The 22,534-nt window shown below is 40.8% G+C and overlaps 1 protein-coding gene across 2 annotated transcripts in view; it reads left to right on the top strand.

Annotated features, from left to right (window-relative positions):
• The window catches only part of LOC122998453 (transcription initiation factor TFIID subunit 4-like), a 92,274-nt gene that overhangs the window by 31,451 nt on the left and 38,289 nt on the right, over positions 1–22,534 (top strand). Inside the window, exons 9-12 of one of the 2 annotated variants that reach the window (XM_044375401.1) lie at positions 4,247–4,416; positions 11,721–11,851; positions 15,068–15,193; positions 20,077–20,133. In XM_044375401.1, coding sequence (XP_044231336.1) covers positions 4,247–4,416; positions 11,721–11,851; positions 15,068–15,193; positions 20,077–20,133 — 484 coding nt within the window. Of the gene's footprint in view, positions 1–4,246; positions 4,417–11,720; positions 11,852–15,067; positions 15,194–15,391; positions 17,193–20,076; positions 20,134–22,534 lie in introns of those variants that run through there. The other variant, XM_044375468.1, reaches the window with a different exon arrangement.

Here is a 22,534-nt window from a genome sequence, read left to right as displayed (position 1 = left end):
AGGACAGGTCAAGTTATCCACGAGGACGTGATGAAGGGAGGTGCACAGCCTGAGGTGCAGCAGAGGGTATAATCCTATGTATCCATGCTTGTGTTGTTGTGTGGAGTCTCTCTGTGAAGGCATAATTAGACTCAGTGCTGGAGGAGAGGAGGAGAAGAGGAGAGAAGGTAGAGGTGTATGAGGTTCAGAGAGCTACTCTAATCGTCTTTGTCAACCTCCCGCCGTGGTGTCAAGTTTCATATCGGCTCTATGTGGCCGCACCAAGGAGCAAGAGGGCCTCGGCGGGGTGGAGTTGGCTGATGGTGTGTGCCCACACTCAGGCGCCTGAAAGAACTCGGGGCCCGCGCTGTACACACGCATACGCATACGCACAGCAACACACACACAAGCTCTGTCGCAACCAACAACGAAGGCATGAACGTAAATGACTGTGGAGGTGAGCCAGTGAGTGGCGAGAGGCCACTCTGTGTGTGTTCTGTGGTTCTTTGTTCCCTCCGTCAAAGCCACTCAGAAAATCCACTGCTCGCTCTGGGCCAGTCCTGTAAGCACAACACGTCACCGCTCAGCTAATTCAGGCCAGAATCAGAATCATGACTTGCCAAGTACAATAATTGTAGAGGAATTTGTCTTGGTGACAACTCACAAAGAAAGTTGCATTTGCTTTTAAAGGAAGTGTGGACCTCATTGACTGTCAAATGCAATGACCCAAACACAATTTCTAATGTCAGCATTATGCCTGTGAGAAATGGCCAGTACATCAGAAAAATACATTGCTAAATGTGGCAAAGCCACATGTAAGTAGAGTTTGTTGACATTAGTGTATTGCCAGATTAATCACAGCTCATTGCCAATCCTCAGGAGCATCCTTACCGAGCAAAACTCCATGCAAATGCTCTTCATCTGCCTGCCTCACTCAGTGCCGACACAAATAGACCCTGGAATGGGAATTCTGTACCATTATGACCAAAGTATAGCTGTCTGTAACAAAACTAATGCATATTTCCATCTAAGAAGGTATTCATGAATAAAAACAACATCTCTGAGATGTTTTTATTCAAGGAATATGTTGATATTGTTAGGACATGAATACAAATATTGAGCAAGGGTTTGTGTACAAGGTTATTCCTTAATGCCCAAACTGAATTCATTTTTGGATACATTTCTTCCCTTTTAAAAAGGTAGAGCAAAATTTTACATTTTCTCTTTTGGATGTTTTGCTTTTTCTCTTACATTTTGTAACAACCACTTCCCTCTTTATTGTTGCCCTTGTTTCTGCTATTGGGGGAGGGTGTAGACACAGGGAGGCGGTGTTGAGACCCCAACCAGTAGAAGTCGCTAATGCTGCAACAAGGACACGATTTCTAAAGACGGCTTCCCAAGTGGGCTTTTCCCCAGTGCTGCCCAGGTTCCCTAACCAGTAATCGACCTTCACCGACTTTAGCAACTGTACCTTTAGTACATCCTGAACTGGTTGTTTGTTTATGTTTACGAAAAGTACCCTGTACCTCTCCTGTACATCTATTTTGGAGTGTCTTGTTGCACAATGACAGGATTTCTGATTTACTTGAATACATGTGTCCATTCAGAAGTTACATTTTCCACAGTTCACACACAGACTGAAACTGAAAGTTGTTGCCCAAAGTGACATATTTTGTTTACAAAATAATCTAACACTCACAAAATGTGAAAAACATGCAACAAAAGCAAACAACACAACTTGTGGTCAAATGAATATATTCTTTCAGTCATCAGTCATTACACAATGGACAACAAAATACAAAGTACAGCTATCAAAATGAACCGGTTCAACCTTAATTTGTGCTGTATGCCTGTGCCATTTGTTGATACTTTACATAGTTATAGCGTGCCAAAAAGGCAAGCAAGCATATCACAGCATCAATTGCATTCCTTTCTCCAAAGACGATTTTACTAGAGATAACAAACCCTGCTGCACTCTGCCCCTGCACTTTTTACACATTTTTTGAGATGCCCTGTTGAAATACTGTTAAAAAAAAAGAAGACATTTTTTCTTCATTCAACTTTTCTTCATTCCATGGGCATGGAAAGACCATGAACTGTTGTTGACATGTAAGACCTACAGTAAGCACCTAGACTAGACAAATTCGGACATTCGTTATGGTACAGCTTTTCTACTGCACTCTTTCTTCAACAAAGAACCAATAAACTCAGAAATACTCAGAAACAAAATGTTTATTGTAGTGCATCAGATTTTTCCATGTCATTCTTTTTTCCATACTTCCATACTCCAAACTCAGAAATGCTGAATACTGTAAATAAAAATAAAATAAACATAAAAGCAACCAAAGGAAATTTATGGGTGGAAATATCCAAAAAACAAAGAGTCGAAATACTGAGAACTTCACATTTAGTCCATTCGTTCCTGATGATTAGGCCACAGGTTCTCATCAACATTGTGTTGGATGTTTTCCCTTGCAATGCACTGAAGGAAAAACCTCCTTGCATGGCGTATCCGTCCCTGGCAGTCCTCTGCACCCATTGCCAGGCAACCAGCATTCATTGCCTTCAGGAGGGACATCTGGTCATATGGCCGGTGCTCATATACCTTCCATCTCCAAGCAGAGAAGAATTCATCAATTAGGTTCAGAAAAGGAGAGTATGCAGGGAGGAATTGCATCATCATACGGGGCTGTGCTGCAAACCATTCATTCACAAGGCGAGAGCGGTGGAAGGCAACATTGTCCCAAATGATGACATACAGAGTCATGCCAGGCCTCAACAGCCTTCTCTCTTCGGGTGGAACCTTTCATTCAGCGCATCAAGAAATGTTATGAGGCGTATTGTATTGTATGGGCTGATAGTTTTTATGTGGAAAAGGACACCATCATTGGAGATGGCAGCACACATGGCGATATTGGCGTCCCTCTGACCTGGCATTGTAACAGTGGCCCTCTGCCCAGTAATGTTCTTCCTGCATCTCCTCACTTTCGACAGGTTGAAGCAGGCTTCATCCACGTAAATGAATGTGTGATTTGCTCCTTTAGCTTCAAGCTCCATTATTCTCTTATTCCAGTTGCATGTAACTGTATGGTAAGACAAGACATTACAGTAACAAATCCTTACCTGCACATACTGGAGTCTTACTTCCTTCACGATGTTTGGAAATCTGTACAGCTGCTTCATTCCGACATGGTGTCGTGTAAGGATTCGATCAATAGTAGCCAAACTCACGCTATTGATATTTCTAAATGCTCCTTGATCTGCAATTACTGCTGCTTGGATTTCACGCAGTCTGATCGCATTGTTTACCACGACCATATCTACAATGGCAGCCTCCTGTTCAGCACTAAAGATCTTTCCTCTGCCACCAGTGCGTGGTAGTCTGTGGCTTCCATAAAGTAAATGCAAAAAGCATGTCAAAATTGACATGACAGTCATATAAATGGGATTGATGAAACAACTGCATTAGTGTAGACACAGTTTATTCTGCCAATAGGGTAATACAGTAAAGCTGAAATACACAGTGGTATACAGTAACATTGTGACTTAGCTATTCTCATTCGTAAAAAGTCTGACAATAGATGCCCAAGTGCTCCGACTCGGAATGAGCTTGACCCTTTGTCCAGCCTCTCTAAAGGACAAGCCATGATCCATGCTTGCAAATGGAAAGATGAAGGTGGCATCTTTTATAGATAGATAAGGACTGAATGCTGGTTGAAGAGTTGTGCAAAGGAGTTTCACACAGGTGCATTAGAGATTCATAATTATGCAAATAATTTCCATCAGCCGTGAATAGATGTTTTCCTTTTGTTTAACACAGTTAATCCAATACAGTTTTGGGTCTTTTTATGAGATCTGTAATCTGTAATCTGTTTTGAAAAAGGGTGTGAAAAATGTGTGAAACCAATGGAAAAAGTGTTAACACAATTGCAAGACAAGACTTCTGCTGTGCTAAGAAGGTGATGATGAATATCAAGTGGATCCCAGTTTCATTAAATGTGTCTTAGCAATCGAGAAAAACTAAGATGTGTTAAAAGTGTATAATGCTAAACAGGATCATCACATGTATTCTTCTATTTGTTTTTGTTTTTTAAAGATTCATTTATTTTATTAACATCTGCCAAAATCATTACATCACTTAATATTCTTACGTAGTGCCCTCTCTTGCTTAATAGATCTTTTCGTTTGGTTTGTAATGTATTTTAAGCTAGGAAGTAAGGCTTAACATTGCATACATTTTACTAATCCCCTTTCTCTTGTGTTTCAGGGATGACGATGACATCAATGACGTGGCCTCCATGGCCGGGGTGAACCTGAATGAGGAGAGCGCAAGAATACTCGCCACTAACTCGGACCTGGTTGGAACGCAGATTCGCTCATGTAAAGACGAGGCCTTTCTCCACCTGGGACTGCTCCACCGACGAATTCTGGAAACAGGTGAGATAAACATGCCTCATCCATCGTGCAATGCAGCTTCGTTAAATGTTCTAAGCTGCAGATAGAAAACAAGCAGTTATTACAGCAACAGAAAAAATCTTAATGTTATCCCAATTTACCTCCACTTTTTTTTACTATAAAACAAATCCAAAGCTGACAATCAAGGCTGTAGTAGTGATGATTATCTGTTGTCTTTTTTTGTTGGGAACATGTTGTTTCTGTATTTATAGTGTCATCACTAAAGACAGTTTTGATTTTCTTTCTTTCAGTTGTTCAGGCTGAGCCTTCTCTTGTTTGCCCTCAGTTTAAATTTGATACACTTAACAATTCTTTCACCTCCTTTAATGAATTCTTCAGTGGCTGTCTGAACTCACTGGACCCCAGGCACCCACATAAATACTTTATGGGTTTGTCTTTTGAAGGCTGGCTGTCAGATTGTCCTCTGGACTAAAGGAACAGAGTTTTGAGGAATGAGACTTGGCAGTAAGATTTTGATTCTTTCTCTCTTTTTAGTGGATCTTGACACTCTGATAGCACGCTGTATTGCATGTGCTAATCGATACAGGCGGAGAGGTCTCGGTTTGTTTGCAGCTTCACATGAGAGTGATACTGTCTTCATTACCTCTTTTTGCTACCGGCAGTAAATTTTATTGCTTGAAATACACTTTAGGCTCTCGCTGCACAGTGGAACCTGTGAAAATGTATAATGAGCGTTATTACTCAAAATAAAACTGTGCCTAGCATCTTGCTCTTGTGCATCAGATCAAAAAACACACAGCGTAATTCCACGTGACGGGGAGTCTAGCGCCCTCATCTTGTTTTATCTCAATTAAAGTATCTTTAGTGTAGCACAGAGGCCTGCAGGTCATGTTTCGTTACGTGGACTCTTGGCATGGTTGTTATCCCGTCACCTTGGGGCAGAGGGGTTGTTTAAAAATATAAATCTTTCCTTAGGGGGGCACACAGCATGATACAGGGCAGGAGGCTAGGGCGCCCCCTGCTGGGGAAGTGGCACTTATGCAGCTTTGTTGTGTCAGTGATTGGCCTTGCTACGCTCCCAGCTGACAGCAGTCCGAGGGAGGCTCCCCCGGCCTGCCAGGTCCACTCAATCAGAAAGCCTCGGCTGCTCCTCTTTACTGTACAAGCACTAAGTTTGACTCTGCTCTGCTCTCTGATTTACCGTTGAACATCCTGCTAAAACTTTAACCTTTCCTGCCCTCTGTTTGCCCCCACAAGATGTTGGGGTCCAGGACTGGTTCTTTTGTCTTACAGTGACTTTAATTTTTTAATCTAGGTAATGAATAATAGGGGAGATAATAGTTCCCTCTTTGCTCCTGCATCTTTCTTCTCTTTATCACCTTCTCTTTGTAACCCTTTTTATGTTTAAATCAATGGAGGCCCGATTCCCCAATCTTCCTACCTTTTTATTTCTTTTTCTCTATTTTCTTCTTTGAATACTGATTCGAGTAAAGGATGTTGGCTGCCTCTTTCTATCAACTTCTTTATTTTCCTCTTTATGTCTCTCCGTGTCTCGCTTCTTCTCCTCGCTTATTTATCCCCTCCAAACAAACACTTGTGCCGCCCTCCTCTCCCAAACCTCTGTCTCCCTCCCCTCATAACTCTTCAGGCTTGTCCTTGAGCTGGGGATGGGGGGTGGAGGGGTGGGGAGGGGGGGGGATAGGCAGTTTCATTTGTGAAGCTGCAAACAGCACTCCATCCCCCATCTCAGGAACCAGAACATAGGCACAGCTGGAGCTCTCTAGAAAAGCTCCTCAAAGTAATGATAGTCCACTGGTACCTTAAAGGTCCACACACATACACATACACACACTCGTGTACATACATGCACGTGGGATGATCACATGAACTTATACACGTGCACAGACAGAAGCAGATAGATGGGATACACAGAGCAGATATGCAACACAACACACACACACACAGACAGGCTCCGAAATCTGCTGAAAATGTCTTAAATAATCAAATCGTAAGTCCTGAAAATGTATTAAAATAAGCATTCATGCATGGATTATTACCTCTGTATCATTCTCAAATACATCTTGATGGCACAATCTAATGGCTGTAGAGAAATAATAGCATTGACAGAAAAAAAACAAGCATAATTTCTTGAACATGATTCACTTTCAAAACAAAGGAAGTGCCTCATGCCGCGCTCACATCATGTCAGTTTTACCATGAAGCTAGCATGAATTGCTACCGGGGAAAACACTGGTCAACACAAACATGTCAGCCTTCCATTCGTAAGAGATGAGCTCCAATGTCTTTATCGTGGCGTCAGAAATTGTGGAGTGTGTTTAACTATTAAACACTGTATCTGGTTTCTTGAGCCCCTTTCACACATGCAGTCTACACCTGAAATGTTCAGGAACATTTCCTGCATGGGGTCATGTGTGAATGAGAGCAGGGATGGATATTCAGGGAAATCTGTACTGCCAATTTCCGAACCTCAAGACCTTGTGACATTTCTGGGAAAATGCCAGTATGACTGTGTTGTGAATGAAAGCAGTAACATTGCAGGGACGAGCACGTGAAGGGTGACGTCTGCCTGACGAAAGACGCTATCACATGGAGCGAACAAACCAATCACAACACCCCGCTGAATAGAGGAGATATTGCTATTTTTTGAATGTGTAAATATTTTAAATAAAATGTTCATACTCTTCTGTAAATATTTATTCACGTAACTTAAACTGTATGGTTTTCATAAAGCCATATCGATTATTCAAAGCTCTGTCAGACACTGAGCCACGCTCAAGCTGATTATTCAAAATCTTCAATCTGACGGAGCTTTGAATAATCGATATGGCTTTATGAAAGCAATACAGTTAGTTATGATAATATAATAAACATTTACATAAAGGCGTGAACATTTTATTTAAAATATTTAAATACAACACAAAAATAGCGATGTCTCCTCTATTCAAGCAACGGCTCCCTTTTAAAAGTCGTGTATCTGTGCTCGGTGCGACAATATCACAGCATCATGTTCCGTTGACTATTATTATCATTATTATCTTTAATATCAGTGGTTTATCATTTGCGCACAATGACAGAATTTACAGCTATTTATCTTAGCTTGTTAGCACATCACAGCCAAGGAATGACGCAGACACTCCTCTCTGCTCTCACTGAGCTTTTTAACACTAATGCGCTTTTTGTGTCACTTTTTGCTGCCCCAACTGTACTTTTTAAATTTTTGCCTGACTTTAATCTGTCTTGAATGTAGGCTTGTCAACACAAATCAATTTCTGAGGCAAAATATATGCTTAAACCTCTGGACTAAATAAAAACACAGTAAATGTAGAATTTTTAAAAAATTAGGAGAATTAAAACCAAAATACAATACATACCAGTTTGGAAATGCTAAAGGCTCTGGATACTGTTGGACTGTCATGGTTGACTTCAGCGATGGCAGTTAGTTGGTGGTCCCTACTAGAGCTGCAACAATTAGTCAATTAATCGATTAGTTGATTGGCTAGTTCATTGGCAGCTATTTTTGATAAGATTTTCTGGTTGTGGCTTCTCAGATGTGAGGATTAGAGGCTTTTCTGTGTCATACTTGATTGTAAACTTAATATCTTTGGATTTTGGACTGTTGATCGGACAAAACGACATTTGAAGATGTCACCTTGAGCTGCACAAAATAATCTCTAATATCTAATGGGCATTTTTTGACTATTCTCTGACATTTTATAGACAAAACAATTAATTGATTACTCAAAAAATTAATCGGCAGATTAATCAATAATGATATAATGGTGAGTTGCAGCCCTATAGTTTCTACTTTCAAAAAACAGGGACTGGAGGAGGAATCGAACTGTCAGGGTGCTTGAATGGAGAACCTGGCTGGTTATGAAACCTCTGGTTCCAGAGGAACAGATCTTTAAGGAGTTATCTGAATTTGCTAATAATGTGTGTTTTGTAGATCTAGAAAAAGCCTTTTACTGTGTTCAACTCCTCAGCTGTAGAGGTACGCAGTCCAGGGGTTGTTTTTGTGAGTCATTTGTTCCTTTTAGCTCAAAGAAAGGGCAATGCTTTATAAACAGATGTAAGTTGGGTGTGATCTGTAACAAGGATATGACTCTGTATGGTGGCATCTTTGCTATTTGAGGACAGGCTGGTCCTCGTGGCTATATTAGGTCTTGACTCTTTGAGAATATCAGAGCTGAGTTTATTGTGGCTGGTTTGACGATCAGCACCTGCAACTCTGAGATGATGGTTCTCTCCCAGAAAAAGCTGAATTACTCAATCAATGTGAGGGGGGGGGCGACTACCTTAAAGGATAGGTTCATAATTCTTCACGTCTGTCTTAAAAGAACAGTCAGGTGTCCATATAAACTCTGAAAGAGGTTTACCTCACTGTAATCATTCCTCATGCTCATACTGGCTATTGAAAGATCTCCTTCAAATGTGCTTTCAATGTAAGTGATAGGGGCCGACATCCACAGTCATTATGTGCAAAAATGCATTTAAAAGTTTATCTGAAGCTGATATTAGGTTTCAGTCTGAGTTAGTCATACCAACTGAGTATCTGCTACATTTACAGTCTTTTTAGCATCAAATTCCCTCTTTGTGTTTCCTCGGACAATGTTTCCCTGTTGAGCTGTGGTGGAAGTATAGTAACAAAAAGAGGGACTTTGCCACTAAAAAGACTGTAACATTGAAAGACATCTACTTGATTTGACTAATATGAAGCTTCACATTAGCTTCTGATAGACTTTTAAATAGATTTTTGCACAGGAGGAGGACTGTGGATTTTGGCCCCCATCACTTGTAAGGGCATTAGGAAGGGATCTTTTAACAGGCAGTATGAACAGGAGGAATGGTTATGGAAAGAAAAAAACCTATTTCAATATTCATTTGGGCTCCTGACTGTTATTTTAAGACAGACTTGAAAAATAATGATAATAATTACACATTTGTGGGCAGAGTTCAAAGCAGACAGTGAAAGTTATGCCAAAAGTATCAACAGAAGCTGTTTAATGGACCATACAGCTGCAGGTGGCATAGATACAGTATAAACTAGTATAGATGGGTCATACAGACACTACTTCCATGTTCACTGCAAGCTACTTTTCCAGGGGACCCTTGTTGCTATGGATACCATTCAGTTCTATACTAAATAAATATTCAAGTCACCAGGCGTCCATGCAGATCATGGCATTTCTTTATGTTGTCTGTTGTGTTGAAAGTGATGAGCAGATAGCTACAGAATAAGAATGTGTTGTGTTATCTCATATTATTTTTGTATGACGTCCAGGCCAGTTGCATGACACACAGAATGAGTGACCAAATACATAAATATACAATTCATGATTTACTTGATGAAAACGTCGTTAATAATCAACTGTCTTTTTGCTTTTCAATCATATTTGCTATTTTGAGTGGTGTCCACGCAGTCTCTTGTGACTCCATGAGTGAGGAATGTTTTAGTTTGCTTTTACTTAAACCTGTAACTTAGGACATGAAATTTGCCTTTCTTTAGAATTAAAACCAAACAGAAATTGTGACCTGGTGATGGTGCTAAATGGAAAATCAGGGGATCCCATATAGAGGATGAGATAATTCACAGATCTTTCCAGCTAATTAGTCTATTTCTAGCTAGTTTAATATGCTTTTTCTGGGTGAATGGCAATGATTTGTATATTGGTACGAGTTGAAGAATGTGTTTTTGCTCACAGAAATGTGGCTAAGTCTCTTAAACTTTCTCTGAAATATTAATGTCCCCGATAGATCTTATTTTTTAGCAAGCATAAGCCTATTAGTGTTTTTCTTTGACCTCGTGACATTGCCACATGTATTGCCACTGTAATTATAAGGCTAACTGGGCTCCCTCCATCCATTTCAAAGCTGGAGCGGATGAGGAGTATATGTATTGTTCAGCTGATTTAAATAATTGGTGTGGTTTACTTAAAAGGGTGCCAGAGAGAAAATTATGTTAATGGAATAATTTAAAAGGAAGTTGGAAACAGATAGTAACCCTATCAAAGTCTGTCCTCCTCTCTTTTGTTATGACTTCAGATGAGGTTTGCTCCAAGGAAACTAAATTATCCTTCTCCTCCAAAAAGAGATGGTCAATGTCGTTTACACACTTGGAGGAGCTTAGCTAGTAAAGCCACTCTGGAATTTGCACTAAGACTGTGAAACAAATTAACTTTTCTGTGCGATGAGTCCTATTTCTGGGAGTTAATTGCACATACTAATCCAGACAGTTTCTCGGTGTGAATGCGTGTGTGTGTGAGTACAGTAGGTGTGAGTACAAGTGGATGTATGCAACAGTGTTTTCTGTTTGTGTGTGTTTTTACGGGTTGTGTTACTGTGTGTATGTGTTTGTAGGTGTGTTCCTCTCAAAAACAATTACCTTCTACCTGCTTATTGTTTTCGTCAAAGTGGTTAATTGTGGAAGCAAGTGAAATGACGACTGACAAAATCACTTTCAACGTGTTTATCACTTAATTAAATCTAAAGTGAGAACAAAGCTCTAGGGATGTCAACGGTTAACCGTTAATCGGTTAACACACACACGCCGTTAACAACTTCACTGCTAGCTACGTAGCAGTCTGAGGTAAAAAAATGAAGCGAAGCTAAACGAAGCTCGCTGTGGGACCGTTTCCTCCAGAAAGGCAACAAAGTCAAATGTAAATTGTGTGATGCTAGTCTTCAGTCTATTAGTAGTACTAGCACTATGCTGTACAACATTAAGAACAAGCACCCAGCTGCCATGTCCAAGGATGGCTAACAGTCGCAAGCCATCACCCAGCTGGTGTGCCGAATGATGAGACCGATATGCTGTCGATCAGTGTGATGGAGGGTGAGGGATTGAACGAGCTAGTTCAGTACCTCAAGCCTGAATACGTTATGCCATCGAGAGCCACTGTGACTAAACGCACTGAAAAACACTTTGAGGAAAAGAAGGATGAGCTAAAAGTCAAGCTAGCTCTGACCGCCAACTGTTCTCACAAACAAACACTACATCGCAACTTTAAAAATTAACCAGTTAGTTACCAGTTAATGGGTGTCGGTCTGTCAAAAGCAAAAGTAACTGAAACTGACATCCCTACGAAGGTCATATAAAACTCCCGGGTAGTAAAGTTTTAATTGCGACAGAATCAGCGAAGTGAATGAGAAATCTGGGCTTAAATATTAGAAACAAAAGTACTGACTGTAACTGAAGTGAGAGAAATTGGTGTCAAATTGTTTTTTGGTGGCTAAGAAGTTAATACCAGTGATTTATTGTTTGCAAAAGTTTATTTTTGTCCTCAATCTGTGCGTGTGCCCCACAGCAAAGAAGTTTGGAGTAACGGAAGTCCCCATGGAGGCAGTGACCTTCATCTCGCACGCCACACAGTCACGACTTCGCACTGTGGTAGAAAAGGTTTCTACTATCGCACAGCACCGACTGGACTCCTGTAAGGTAAGAACGCAAACATACAATCCCACAAAGTAGACATGTCCTGAGCTAATAACACTGCTGTTGGAGTCAAGCAATGCATTTTTTTTTTGCAACAGCTTGTTATCAGCTGTATCCAGCTCAGTCCATTTGCAGTTAGTTTTTTATTATAACTCACAGATGTGCTTTCAACTTTCAAATACCCTTCTGTATATTTTAAAGCTGCTTAGCCTACTGGCTAACACACAGCTGACACTCAGACACTAGGGAAGTCACTTTTTTTTATTCAAAATTCGCTCTACTGTTCAGACATGGGAAAATATTTAATATTCAACTTTTAATTATCTGTACACATTAAAAATAAGCACAACAGGCCAGTACTCCAGAACAAAGACACTGTCTGTTTGTTTACTGACATTGTAAAATGCAGCTGCCTTGTAATGTCAGCTAGTCACTCAAGTGAGGCAGCAGAATGAACAAAACACGTTCTGACTGATCTCGCCTGCCAAATTGTAACTTATTTGCTGAGGCAAAAAGTAGACGAGACAGAAAAAAGCATGGCCAAGGTTGTATGCTTAAACACTTTCTCTGCTGCTCCCAAATCATGTAAATGATCCCTTAAAAATTCAACAAGCTTATTTTATTTTACAAAACCTGTTGATATATGATTAATAAAAAGGGCAGCATCAATCCTAACGACACTCATTAGCCGGCAGCCAGTAAAGCCCTGTTTATTTGAGTATTGTCAAAAAACACTAAAGCCTCCATTCTGTTGAATTAACAGGAGCAGACAGTGACGTATATGTGCACTGTTGTACGAGACAGAGCAAACTAGGTGATGTCAAACTATTGGATTGAGACTCGGAGGTGATATTAAATCACTCTGGTAAAGAAAGAAACTTTATCACTCATACATACACTCCCATATTGTCTAATATGGACATTAGTGTATGCTCCAGCATTCACACATACACAGTGGCGTGCACACAAATTCACTTTTTCTCACATAAACTCGCAGACAAAAGTGCATGCACGCCACTAGCATAAACATATAAAAGTTAATACAAGAAATGTTTTATACCCTTAAGTTGATAAACAGGAGAGCTCAGACTTTTCAGTCAGTCAGACAGAACTTCTAAGTGCCCATCTGCGTACACCTGCACACTGTTCTGGTTATTGGTGACTTTATCTCTCGTAGCCCTTGAATGTAAGTATAAAACCACATTTAATTGTTGAACATTAAAGCATGAATACATCTCAACTGCGAGCCTGAAATCCCAGGATTGTTGGGAGAATTGGGGGGAAACTTTGAAAATGTTTTTTTCCTGACACCAAGTAGAGATGATGATGAGGAGGAGGGAGGAAGAGCATCGCTACAGCTGTCCCCATCTTGTTTTGTGCTTCTTCTTTTTGTTCCTTCTTCTCCTTTTTTGTGGTTTTGTAAATGAGGTGTGTGAGAGAGGCATGAAGCTCTGTGAAGCCACTCTGTTGACATCAGCGAAAAAAAAAAAAAAAAAAAGACAGAGAAAAGACCAAAAGACAAAGCGGCCTTAAAGAGCAACCGGGCTTCGGCAGCGGCGGCAGGAGCTACGGCAAGAGTGCAGGCTCAGCGCTGCAACAAAGAGGAGAGAGGCTGGATGAGAGAGAGAGAGAAAGAGGGGGGTTGGAGGGGTGCTGGCGATGAGCCTCCTCAGATGTGTCTTTGTGCTCTGTGCCACCCAGCTTCTCTCATCCACTCATGGAAACACACACACACAGAGACGTGACACACACACACACACACACACAGATAGAAGAAAGAGTGATATGAAAATCAAGAGCAAGAGGAGTGGAGAGGAGAGCTGAGCTGCATAGGAGACAGACATACAAACATGTGAAATAAGCAATTATCTTATTAACTTTTGATGACCTACAAAAGTTGTTTTTACACTTACCTTTCCATTTCCCAAGTGGGAGGCGATGCGCTTTATGCAAAGAGAAGCATCGCCTGTAAATAGATAAAGTTAGTGTGTTTAAGTGTGTTGTTGTGTTCAGGCTGGTGGTGTTCCAGTTGAGCTGTGAAATAAAGTTGAGATTCTTGGTTTAACCAATTGTGCAGTTAGTAATGAAGATATCAATATGCTTATTAGAAGGGCAATACTGAGTTAATTATTGTAATCTTTAACTGACATGGTGGTAGTCCCTTTTTTGTATGGGAGCTGTATGGCTATTTTTAACTGTTGCCTTACAACAGTAATGGTGAGACATGAAATATGATCCAGGAAGTCCAGACTGAGTAATCAGATTTGCGAGTTCGAAGGCTCATCAGACACCAAAACACTGCACACAATCGCAGGATAAATAGTAGGAATACGCCATTCATCTTAAAAAGGTAATCTACCAGGAATGTGCACCTGCACATATTTGATTGGGCCAGCAGCACCTCGTTGGATGATGTCATTCATTTCGAGCCAGGTTCCGCTCAGCGTTTTTTTGCAGCCCTGCTGTGTCGCTGGACAGAGTTTATTCAAATGAATGAGGATGAGAGCATTTTTTTAGGGTTTTTTTTTTTTTTTTGCAGGGCTAATGAACGCAGCCTTAGGATGTGTGCATTCACAATTACACAGAAAAAAAAACCTACCGCCACAGTTACAGTGAATGCATACAATAAATAACATTAAAACTAGATGTTTATTTACTTTTAGAAAGAATGATTTCATATTCAAGTTTTGAAGAGTCAAGAAAATTCCAAACTTGTTAAAAGAAAAACGTGTTACCACCCTCTCAAATCTTCTCACATATACACAATTATGTATTAACGCCCTTAATTTATAATGAAGACTGACCCGTGCATCTTCTCAAGCACACTTAATTATCATTGCACAAATCTTATGAATCATGAATCTTGTAAAACCGCCTGGCTTTCTCACTCTGTCTCTTGCTGTCTGTTCTCAGTTTAGGAGCTGTATTTTTGGCACGAAAGAGACATCATTAATTACACTCACTGCGGAACAACAATCTAGTCAGAACTGATGACAAATTTTCTGCCGTGTACGTTTTTCTTGTGGTCTAAAAGGAGATCTGGTTTGCTTACAGTAGGTGATGTAATTTCCTCTTTATTTTGAGAAAATGTTGCATGTGTACATGGACTGAGGGCTGCCCTAAAGTTCTGAAACTTGTGGCCAAAGCCTCAAAAGTAGCTACTGAATCCGACTTGTAGCTTTAGCTGTTGCAGTGATTTTCTCTCTATATGCTTGTCAGGATGAAGAGTGCTACGAGCAGTCTGCAGACATTCGCTCTCAGCTTCGCTTCTTCGAGCAGCTGGAGAGAATCGAGAAGCAGAGGAAGGACGAGCAGGAGAGAGAGATCCTGTTGAAAGCCGCTAAAGTAAGTTATTGTTACCTCGCCGTGTGTGTGTAGGTGTGTGTGTGTGTGTGTGAGAGAGAGAGTTGTATGTCCCCGTGCAACAGTGTGTGCTTGTGTACTGGTGTGTGTATGTGTGTGTATGTTGCTCCTGTGCAGGCCCTGACAGATGAATTAGAGTGTGACACCAGTGGATGAAGTGACCTCCCTGTGTCCTCCCAGGCTCCTGGCCCCAGGGCTCCTCTGTCCTGGCTCTTCCTCCCCGGACACAGCGAGGAGGAGGGGGGGGGGACCCCATACACTACGCGACCCCCATGCACCATTCAGCTGACACACAAACACACACATCCATCCACACACCCGACCTGCAAAACATCCCTCTATCACAAGCCTTGACAGCTCAGGTGAAACAGAGCAGACCAGAAACCGATTGTGGATTTTAGCCTGATTTTATCCATCCATGTATTTTGCTTTTATTATTCATGTTGTTCTGAATGTCTGTTTTTTACCAGAAAAAATGCTCCGCGCGCAGAAAGTGATGCTTTTTTTTTTCTGTTTGTTTGGAATAAACAGATTAAGTATTCATAAACAGAGAGAGTTGCTTAGATTAAACTTTATCAATAGAAATTCTAAGACAGAGGCCTCATAATTCTGCACACAGCACAAATACAAAAAATAACTCTTCTCTTTGTCATTGCAAAAATATACAGTACATGCACTGTATATACAATTGCAAATGCCACAGATTACAGCTAAAAGCAATAAGAAATATTATGATGTTCGGTTCCAAAACACTACTTATCGAACATGGCAATCAGAAAACAATGAGCAGTGAATTAAAAGATGCATCATTTGGTTTAGTTTTTAACAATTGGGGAGAAGAAGAGAAGAGGAAAGGGTGTTAGATGCTGACAAGCTTTGTTGCGCTTCATCTTAACTGTTACACAAATCATTGCAAATGCTATCATAACTACAAGCAATACTTTTCACTGTGTCCTGAGTGATGGTAAAGGTTATTTCATGGGCCTGCAATTAGTTTATACATAGCAAAGAAGAGAAATATAATTGTTGGTCATTATTTCAACAGTTACCAGCTGCTAACACCTACATTGCTGCCAAGGCAGAGAACTATCTAAACCATCTGGAGCAGAAAAAGCTTCATGAGTAAAATTAATCTACAAACCTCAGAAGTCAGAGTGGTATGTTTTTCTTAGCTCCGTGTCACAATCTTTTTGCTGGTATTTATGCTATAAGCTGACTGTAATAAGTCTCAGCTGAGTGCATAGTGTTCACGTTTAAGTCACGTGACATGATATTAGCATTTTGTTTGGTGGAAAAATTGATAGAGTTTCAAGTTCAGGTATGTACAGTGCAAATAAAACTCAGCTGCATACACTAAAACATGCTTTGGAAAATTGTCAGCAGTAATTAATTAGTTAAAAGTGACTAATGTTCATCACTGGTATAGTCGTTTAAAATACTAAAAATATCTTTAGGAAGAAAAAGAAATATTAGCTCAAGTATAGTAAGTGTGGACGCTCTCCAAGTCAAGTCACTTCTAAAAATGGAAACATTCTTTTACTGAAGGATATAACTGATCTGTTGTCCTTTACAAATACTATAAATTGTCATTTTTATCCAGTTGATGAGCGTCTCTCTGTTGCACAAGGCCCGTGATACAATAAAAAGTATGCAACAGGAATATCTGCGCTAACATCACAAGAAAATATTAATGAATTAATTAACAATCAGGTCTCTCTATTGTTACCTGTCCACTACTCTGATCTCAGTCCTAAAATTTGGAAAGATCACCACAGACCAAAAAAAAAAAAAGTGAGAGAGAATCTTTTGCAAATGAAAATGCCCCACGGTGCAACATTAGCAGAAAGCTAGGTTAATTTAATTAATTTTGAATTGAGCCAATGTCCCACAGTAAAGATTCTCATTGCAGCACACCTCACCGTCTTAATTGCATTATTATGTTCCGGTCCTGCCATGCAGGATATTAGAAAATCCTCTAGTTGATGAACACTGGCCACCAAACCTCATGACCCGTCTGTTTTTTCTTTTAGGAGAAACCAGATAGCCTCGCTCTTGGTTGTGAAAAAAAGACATCGTCTCAGCAGGAAAACAACACCGTAAAGTGTGTTGTTAAAAAAAGGAATAATGAAGCTTTTAGATCCTCTATGTCAGTTCCCAGTTCTACATGGGTGAACGGTGTAATCTTTTTTTTTTAACTGTGAAAAGCTCTCTTTATTAACAGGATTAGTGAAGAACTTTTGCAAAATTAGCCAAGTTCTCGTAGGATGGGCTTACCTAAGGGCTATTTGGATTGCAAGAGCCTCAATGAGGATAGTTTGACTTCACCGCAGAGCCATGTCTATGGGTTTTGGGCTCTTGTTGCCATGGCGTCACAGTGCAAGAAGTTTGGAAAGCAAATCTTTGCCTAGTGATTGTACAATATATTACACAAACACACTGCCTGATACAATTAATATTTTTAAATTTAACCATGTATGGGTTATCTTTTTCTAATTGTTGTATGTTATTCTATATTTATTACATCTGCTGTTTCAGTACACTGGTTCTTACCCTGCAGTCAGTAAGAGTCTGATTTAAGGGAAAACAGGCAAAAGCAACCCTAAAACGCTTAAACACTGTTAAAAAAGTTGCAATTTTTCCCATTTTGTTGTAAGAGTTTATTTATCTTGCTCTCACTGATAATTGTCCAAATCCTAAATGGCCTGTTTTGGCATTTGTTCTTAAAAAATGTTGAAATATTTGCACACTTTTTAGACCAACGTTCAACCATTTTACAGGGAGAAATCCATATCTGAATACATGATAAACCCCAAAACTGCATAATGTTTTGCAGCCAGAAGACAAATTGCATAAGTGGATCATCTCATGTTTTCTCAACTTATAAAACTGAGCTCACATAAAATCAGATGTAAAGTGAAGCCTGATATTGATGACTGGATATTTGGTGGATATTCATTTTCCTCTTACCACAGTTTGTAAATACATGAGTAAAATCATTGATGAATACATTTGTGATTACTGTAAGAGGAATTACAAGTTTCACTCACTGGACTTGATATTTGTGAGAATATATTGACAGAATATTTAATGTCAAGTTAACTTTGCTTCTGGCACATAGAACCCACAGCTTAGTGAAACAAGTTCAACCCTCTGGAGGTTTTCAAAAGTGACTCGGACAGTGTTAGAAAAACCACCCAGCTATGTCAGAGTACACAAGACTAATTGGTAAAAAAAAAAAACAAATAAATTACAGCACATCATTACAAAATAAACTCGTGGATACATTCAGCATCACAGATCGGTTCTTTACTGTTGAACACATATTTGTGTTTAAGTACAGTACACACCACTCCACCAAACCCAAAAAAGCTTGTCAGTGTCTAGTAACCCAGTCCTCTTCTCCCCTTCTCCCCCCTGTTCTCTCTTGTAAGTGGGAAAACCAGGGCAGCTGACAGAGGAGATATAAAGCATGCCAGTGGCACCGCTGCCCTTTGTAAACAGTCCATCTGTACCCACCCCTCCCACACCTCTGCCACTCCGCCACCCACCTCCCCGCCTGCCTCTGTCCTGCTGGAGCACCTGCTAATTTGACCTCTTGAATGAGAACCCATTAAAATAATCCCCTCCACCCCTGTCTTCTCTGCTCCTTCACAACAAGCCCCTCCCCTTCCTCTATGCCATCTATTTAAAATATGACTCAAGTCTTGAGGGATGCTCCGGCCGACCGGAGGGCAAACACATTAGTCTTAGTTGAGATACCGACCAGTACGTGAACCGCCTGATATATTTAAAGCCAATTAGCAGGAAGGCATGGAGGAGCAGCTTTCCATCCATGAGATGGAGAAGATGAAGATGAGGAAGGGGAGAAAGTGAGGTAGAGAGTTGAAGCAGGAATGGGGCTTCCTGTTTTAGAGGACTCGATGAGGCCCAGCACTCCCCCGATTGATTAGGTATTGGAAGGAGGGTTAGGGTTATTAAATATAGTAATATTAAACCAGAATAGAGTTTGCTAAACAGATTAAAGTGAGTTTTCATTGTTTTAACCATTGCAATATCTTCATACCTATTGAAATGTGTCAGTGAATATAGGAAAGCAATTAAACTACACACAGGACTGATGCTCTAAATGGCACTAGAACACTTGGCAAAACCTGCGGAACAATAAGGGGAATTTACGTTTGCACAAAACAGATGAGGTTTTTAATGGATCTGACCTAATTTTCGTCGATCCAGCAGATTTCCAACTATGCAGATTGTGTCCAGATTTACAAAATAACAACATTCAGTTAGTCTGAAGCACCGTAATCTGTCTGTTTTGCCTGCAGTGGTCAACCGTACATGTACATTTGGCTGTGAAGGATTCCCAGGGACAAGTACATTCACCCAGATCTTGGCTGCTGATTAAAATAGAAGTGCTGTGTTGTTACGCCAGGGACACACACACAGCAACGGATCGCCACACTGGCTCACAGTGACACACACACACACACACATAGCCACTGCCACTGATACTCACTAACATCCTTTGCCCTGTGTGTGTGTGTGTGTGTGTGTTAAGGGGGGGGGCATCTGTGTGTGTGCTGGCTTGTGCAGAATTTTTAATAACCTCTTTTGATTAGAATCCCCCTCCAGCGGCTTATTTAGGGCTGGATTTGGAGCGGGTTTAAAGGCCACAGCCCCCCGGGGGGCGCTCCGTTGCACTTCTCTGAATTCAAATACGATGTCCTTGACACCTCTGTATCCTGTTCCCATTTTGCACTATTTTTGCTGCAGCAGCAACAGATGAGTAGCGAGGGTTGTTTAGGGGGGTGGGCTCCTTAAACCAGCTGTTAACCTGTGCCCCCCCCCATGCCTTTACTCCACAGAGTCGCTCCAGGCAAGAGGACCCAGAGCAAGCTCGACTGAAACAGAAAGCTAAGGAGGTAAGCTGCTGCTGAGATCATTACCCTTGACATTTCCCAGACTCCAGCGTATTAATTTTTCATGCCTCACTACACATGTAATGCCATTTAAAGTCGGACTTAAAAAAGTTTGAGGAATTATTCGCGCCGATTGATGCCCATGTGTGGAAAATTATTTTCTGCGCACCAAAGACACCATCTACATCCTCCACCCTCCCTTCTCTTTCTTTTCCTCGTTTATTTCAGCCTCTTCATCTTTCACCAGTTTGAATTTTGACTAAGCGTTCTTCATTGAGCCCTGCCCTTTCTGACAGATGGGCTATCATGGGAATGATATACAGTGGTAACTGTTGTAGCCCCTGTAGGTTTCTTCTGCATCCGTATTCTCATCTCATCATTTCCACATATCTGTGTCTCATGTTTGAAACTAATTTGTGTTTCTTTTCAGTGTTTGTTAACGACATTTTACTATAAAACAAAACTATATCTCTCAACCTGCTTGTTACAACAACACATTATGGCTTGAAAGAGATCATAAAAGCTTTAGTTTTTATTTCTGTTTGGAAATGAGTCAAATTGCAGAAACAGTTCAGTAAAGGCATAAAAAGAAAGCAAGTGTAAGGTGGATGAGGGTTTCAGATGTACAAATTCATGTTCTACATTAACTTTTACTACCACAAAGGAGTAAAAAGAGTTATTGTCTTTTCCAAGTAATAGGCCAAGGCACAACACTTAAGCGTTGCAAACTAGGAAATGTTTCAACTGATGCAGTGCGTTTGTGTTGGCAGTACGATGTTACATCTTCATTTTAAGTGCAGGTCTTGTATAGGATGAATTCCCAGCAGAGCTCAGAAAGTAGACCACTCTTCTTTTAGTGGTTGAGTAATGTTGTTTACGCAAACAAAATAGTTCTGTCACAGCGGAAGTTTGCGTTCGTTTTTTTTGTTTTTTTTTCCTTTGTTTACTCCAGAATAACTTCACTGGGTGCTTTCAGTCCGTGGCTCGCTAACAAGGATCAAGAGGATTGTGTGGAGCTTCCAAAGCGTAGTCTAAGTAGGCAGGAGGATAAAACAAGCACCACCTGTCACCTGTTGTTGTTGTTGATGTAGAACTTAAGGAGCAGACGTGGTTTCTTCTAAGTCACTCGCTCTTTTTTTTTAAAAAAAAAAACCCTTTTATTTATTCAGTAAAGTTTACTGAACACATACGCACTTTTCTCAGGAGCACCCTAATTTACACTCACACAGCTCCACAATTTTCTACCTGACAGCTCCCCAGTGCAGCTGCTGTCTTTTAACGTCGGCCACTCAGCCATTTATATTTAGGAGTAGCTGTAAATGCCTTTTCTCAAGGGCATATCAGTATTGTTGTTTAGCCAAAGTATTTCATTTTTGAGATTTCCTTAGTCTGTGGTGTTGAACTTGTGACCTTCAAGTGACAAGTTGACTTCTCTTACCTCTGGCTACTGGCAGCGCTCTGTCTTTTCTCTGCTTCTCTCCTGGACATCTTTCTAGCAACAGTGAGCCCTGCTGCAGTTTAGAACATTCACACTAGATCTCAGCCTACCCATAAGCCCCACATATGCAAATGAAGCAGTGTAATAGGCAGCACGATAGGTTTGCCCCAGGGGCCATGTGATCAAAGTGGATCTCCTCCCTGTTAAGTGGCAGTCCGCTCGTCATCTGGATATGACCAGATTAGCGCCTCATGAGCAGATGCCGCATGCACGTACGCACATTTTCATTTTCATCTGGAATTTTAAGAAGATGGTTTCAAAATTGTTACTTTATGTAATGCTTTCTCCCGCTAGATAGAGAGGAGGAAGACTCCAAACGCCCCCAACTGCACCCCCCCCCCCCCACCCCCCACCACCTTCCCACACACACACACACACACACACACACACACACAAAACACCCCTCTTCCACCCTCCCTCACCTCTTTCTTTTTTGCTTAATGGCCGCCGTTTCTCAGCCCCCGTGCCTCTCCGGTTTTCATCACCTGACTGGCTCAAGGGGACAGAGCTGGCTGTTTGTGTCACTGCAGAGTCTGTCGGCAGCTCACACATCTGCGCAAATTTCATCAGGATAATGAGCCCGAGCTACTCTTCCAGGCGACGGGCAGAGAAGCCAGCCTCTCTTTAAGCCCCTTTCCCTGATCACGCACACACACACACACACACACACACAAAACAACCACCACCACTTAACAGTCATCATTTTGGAGAGATAGAATTACAGCGCGTTATATACTTGAACTAAGTGTCGGCACGTAAATTGAGCTGCCACATGATTTGAAACTACTGTCACAGACCAGAGTCTGGTGTGAAGGCCAACGACCAGGTATTTACCCATCACCAGCAAATGAATGGTATGAATGGTCAAGCTTAGACTACTGAACATCAAGTGAAGTCAAATCAATT

This window comes from Thunnus albacares, chromosome 1, assembly GCF_914725855.1.
Source record: "Thunnus albacares chromosome 1, fThuAlb1.1, whole genome shotgun sequence".
NCBI classification, from domain to species: Eukaryota; Metazoa; Chordata; class Actinopteri; order Scombriformes; family Scombridae; genus Thunnus; species Thunnus albacares.
This window is presented reverse-complemented; position numbering and strand designations above follow the sequence as displayed.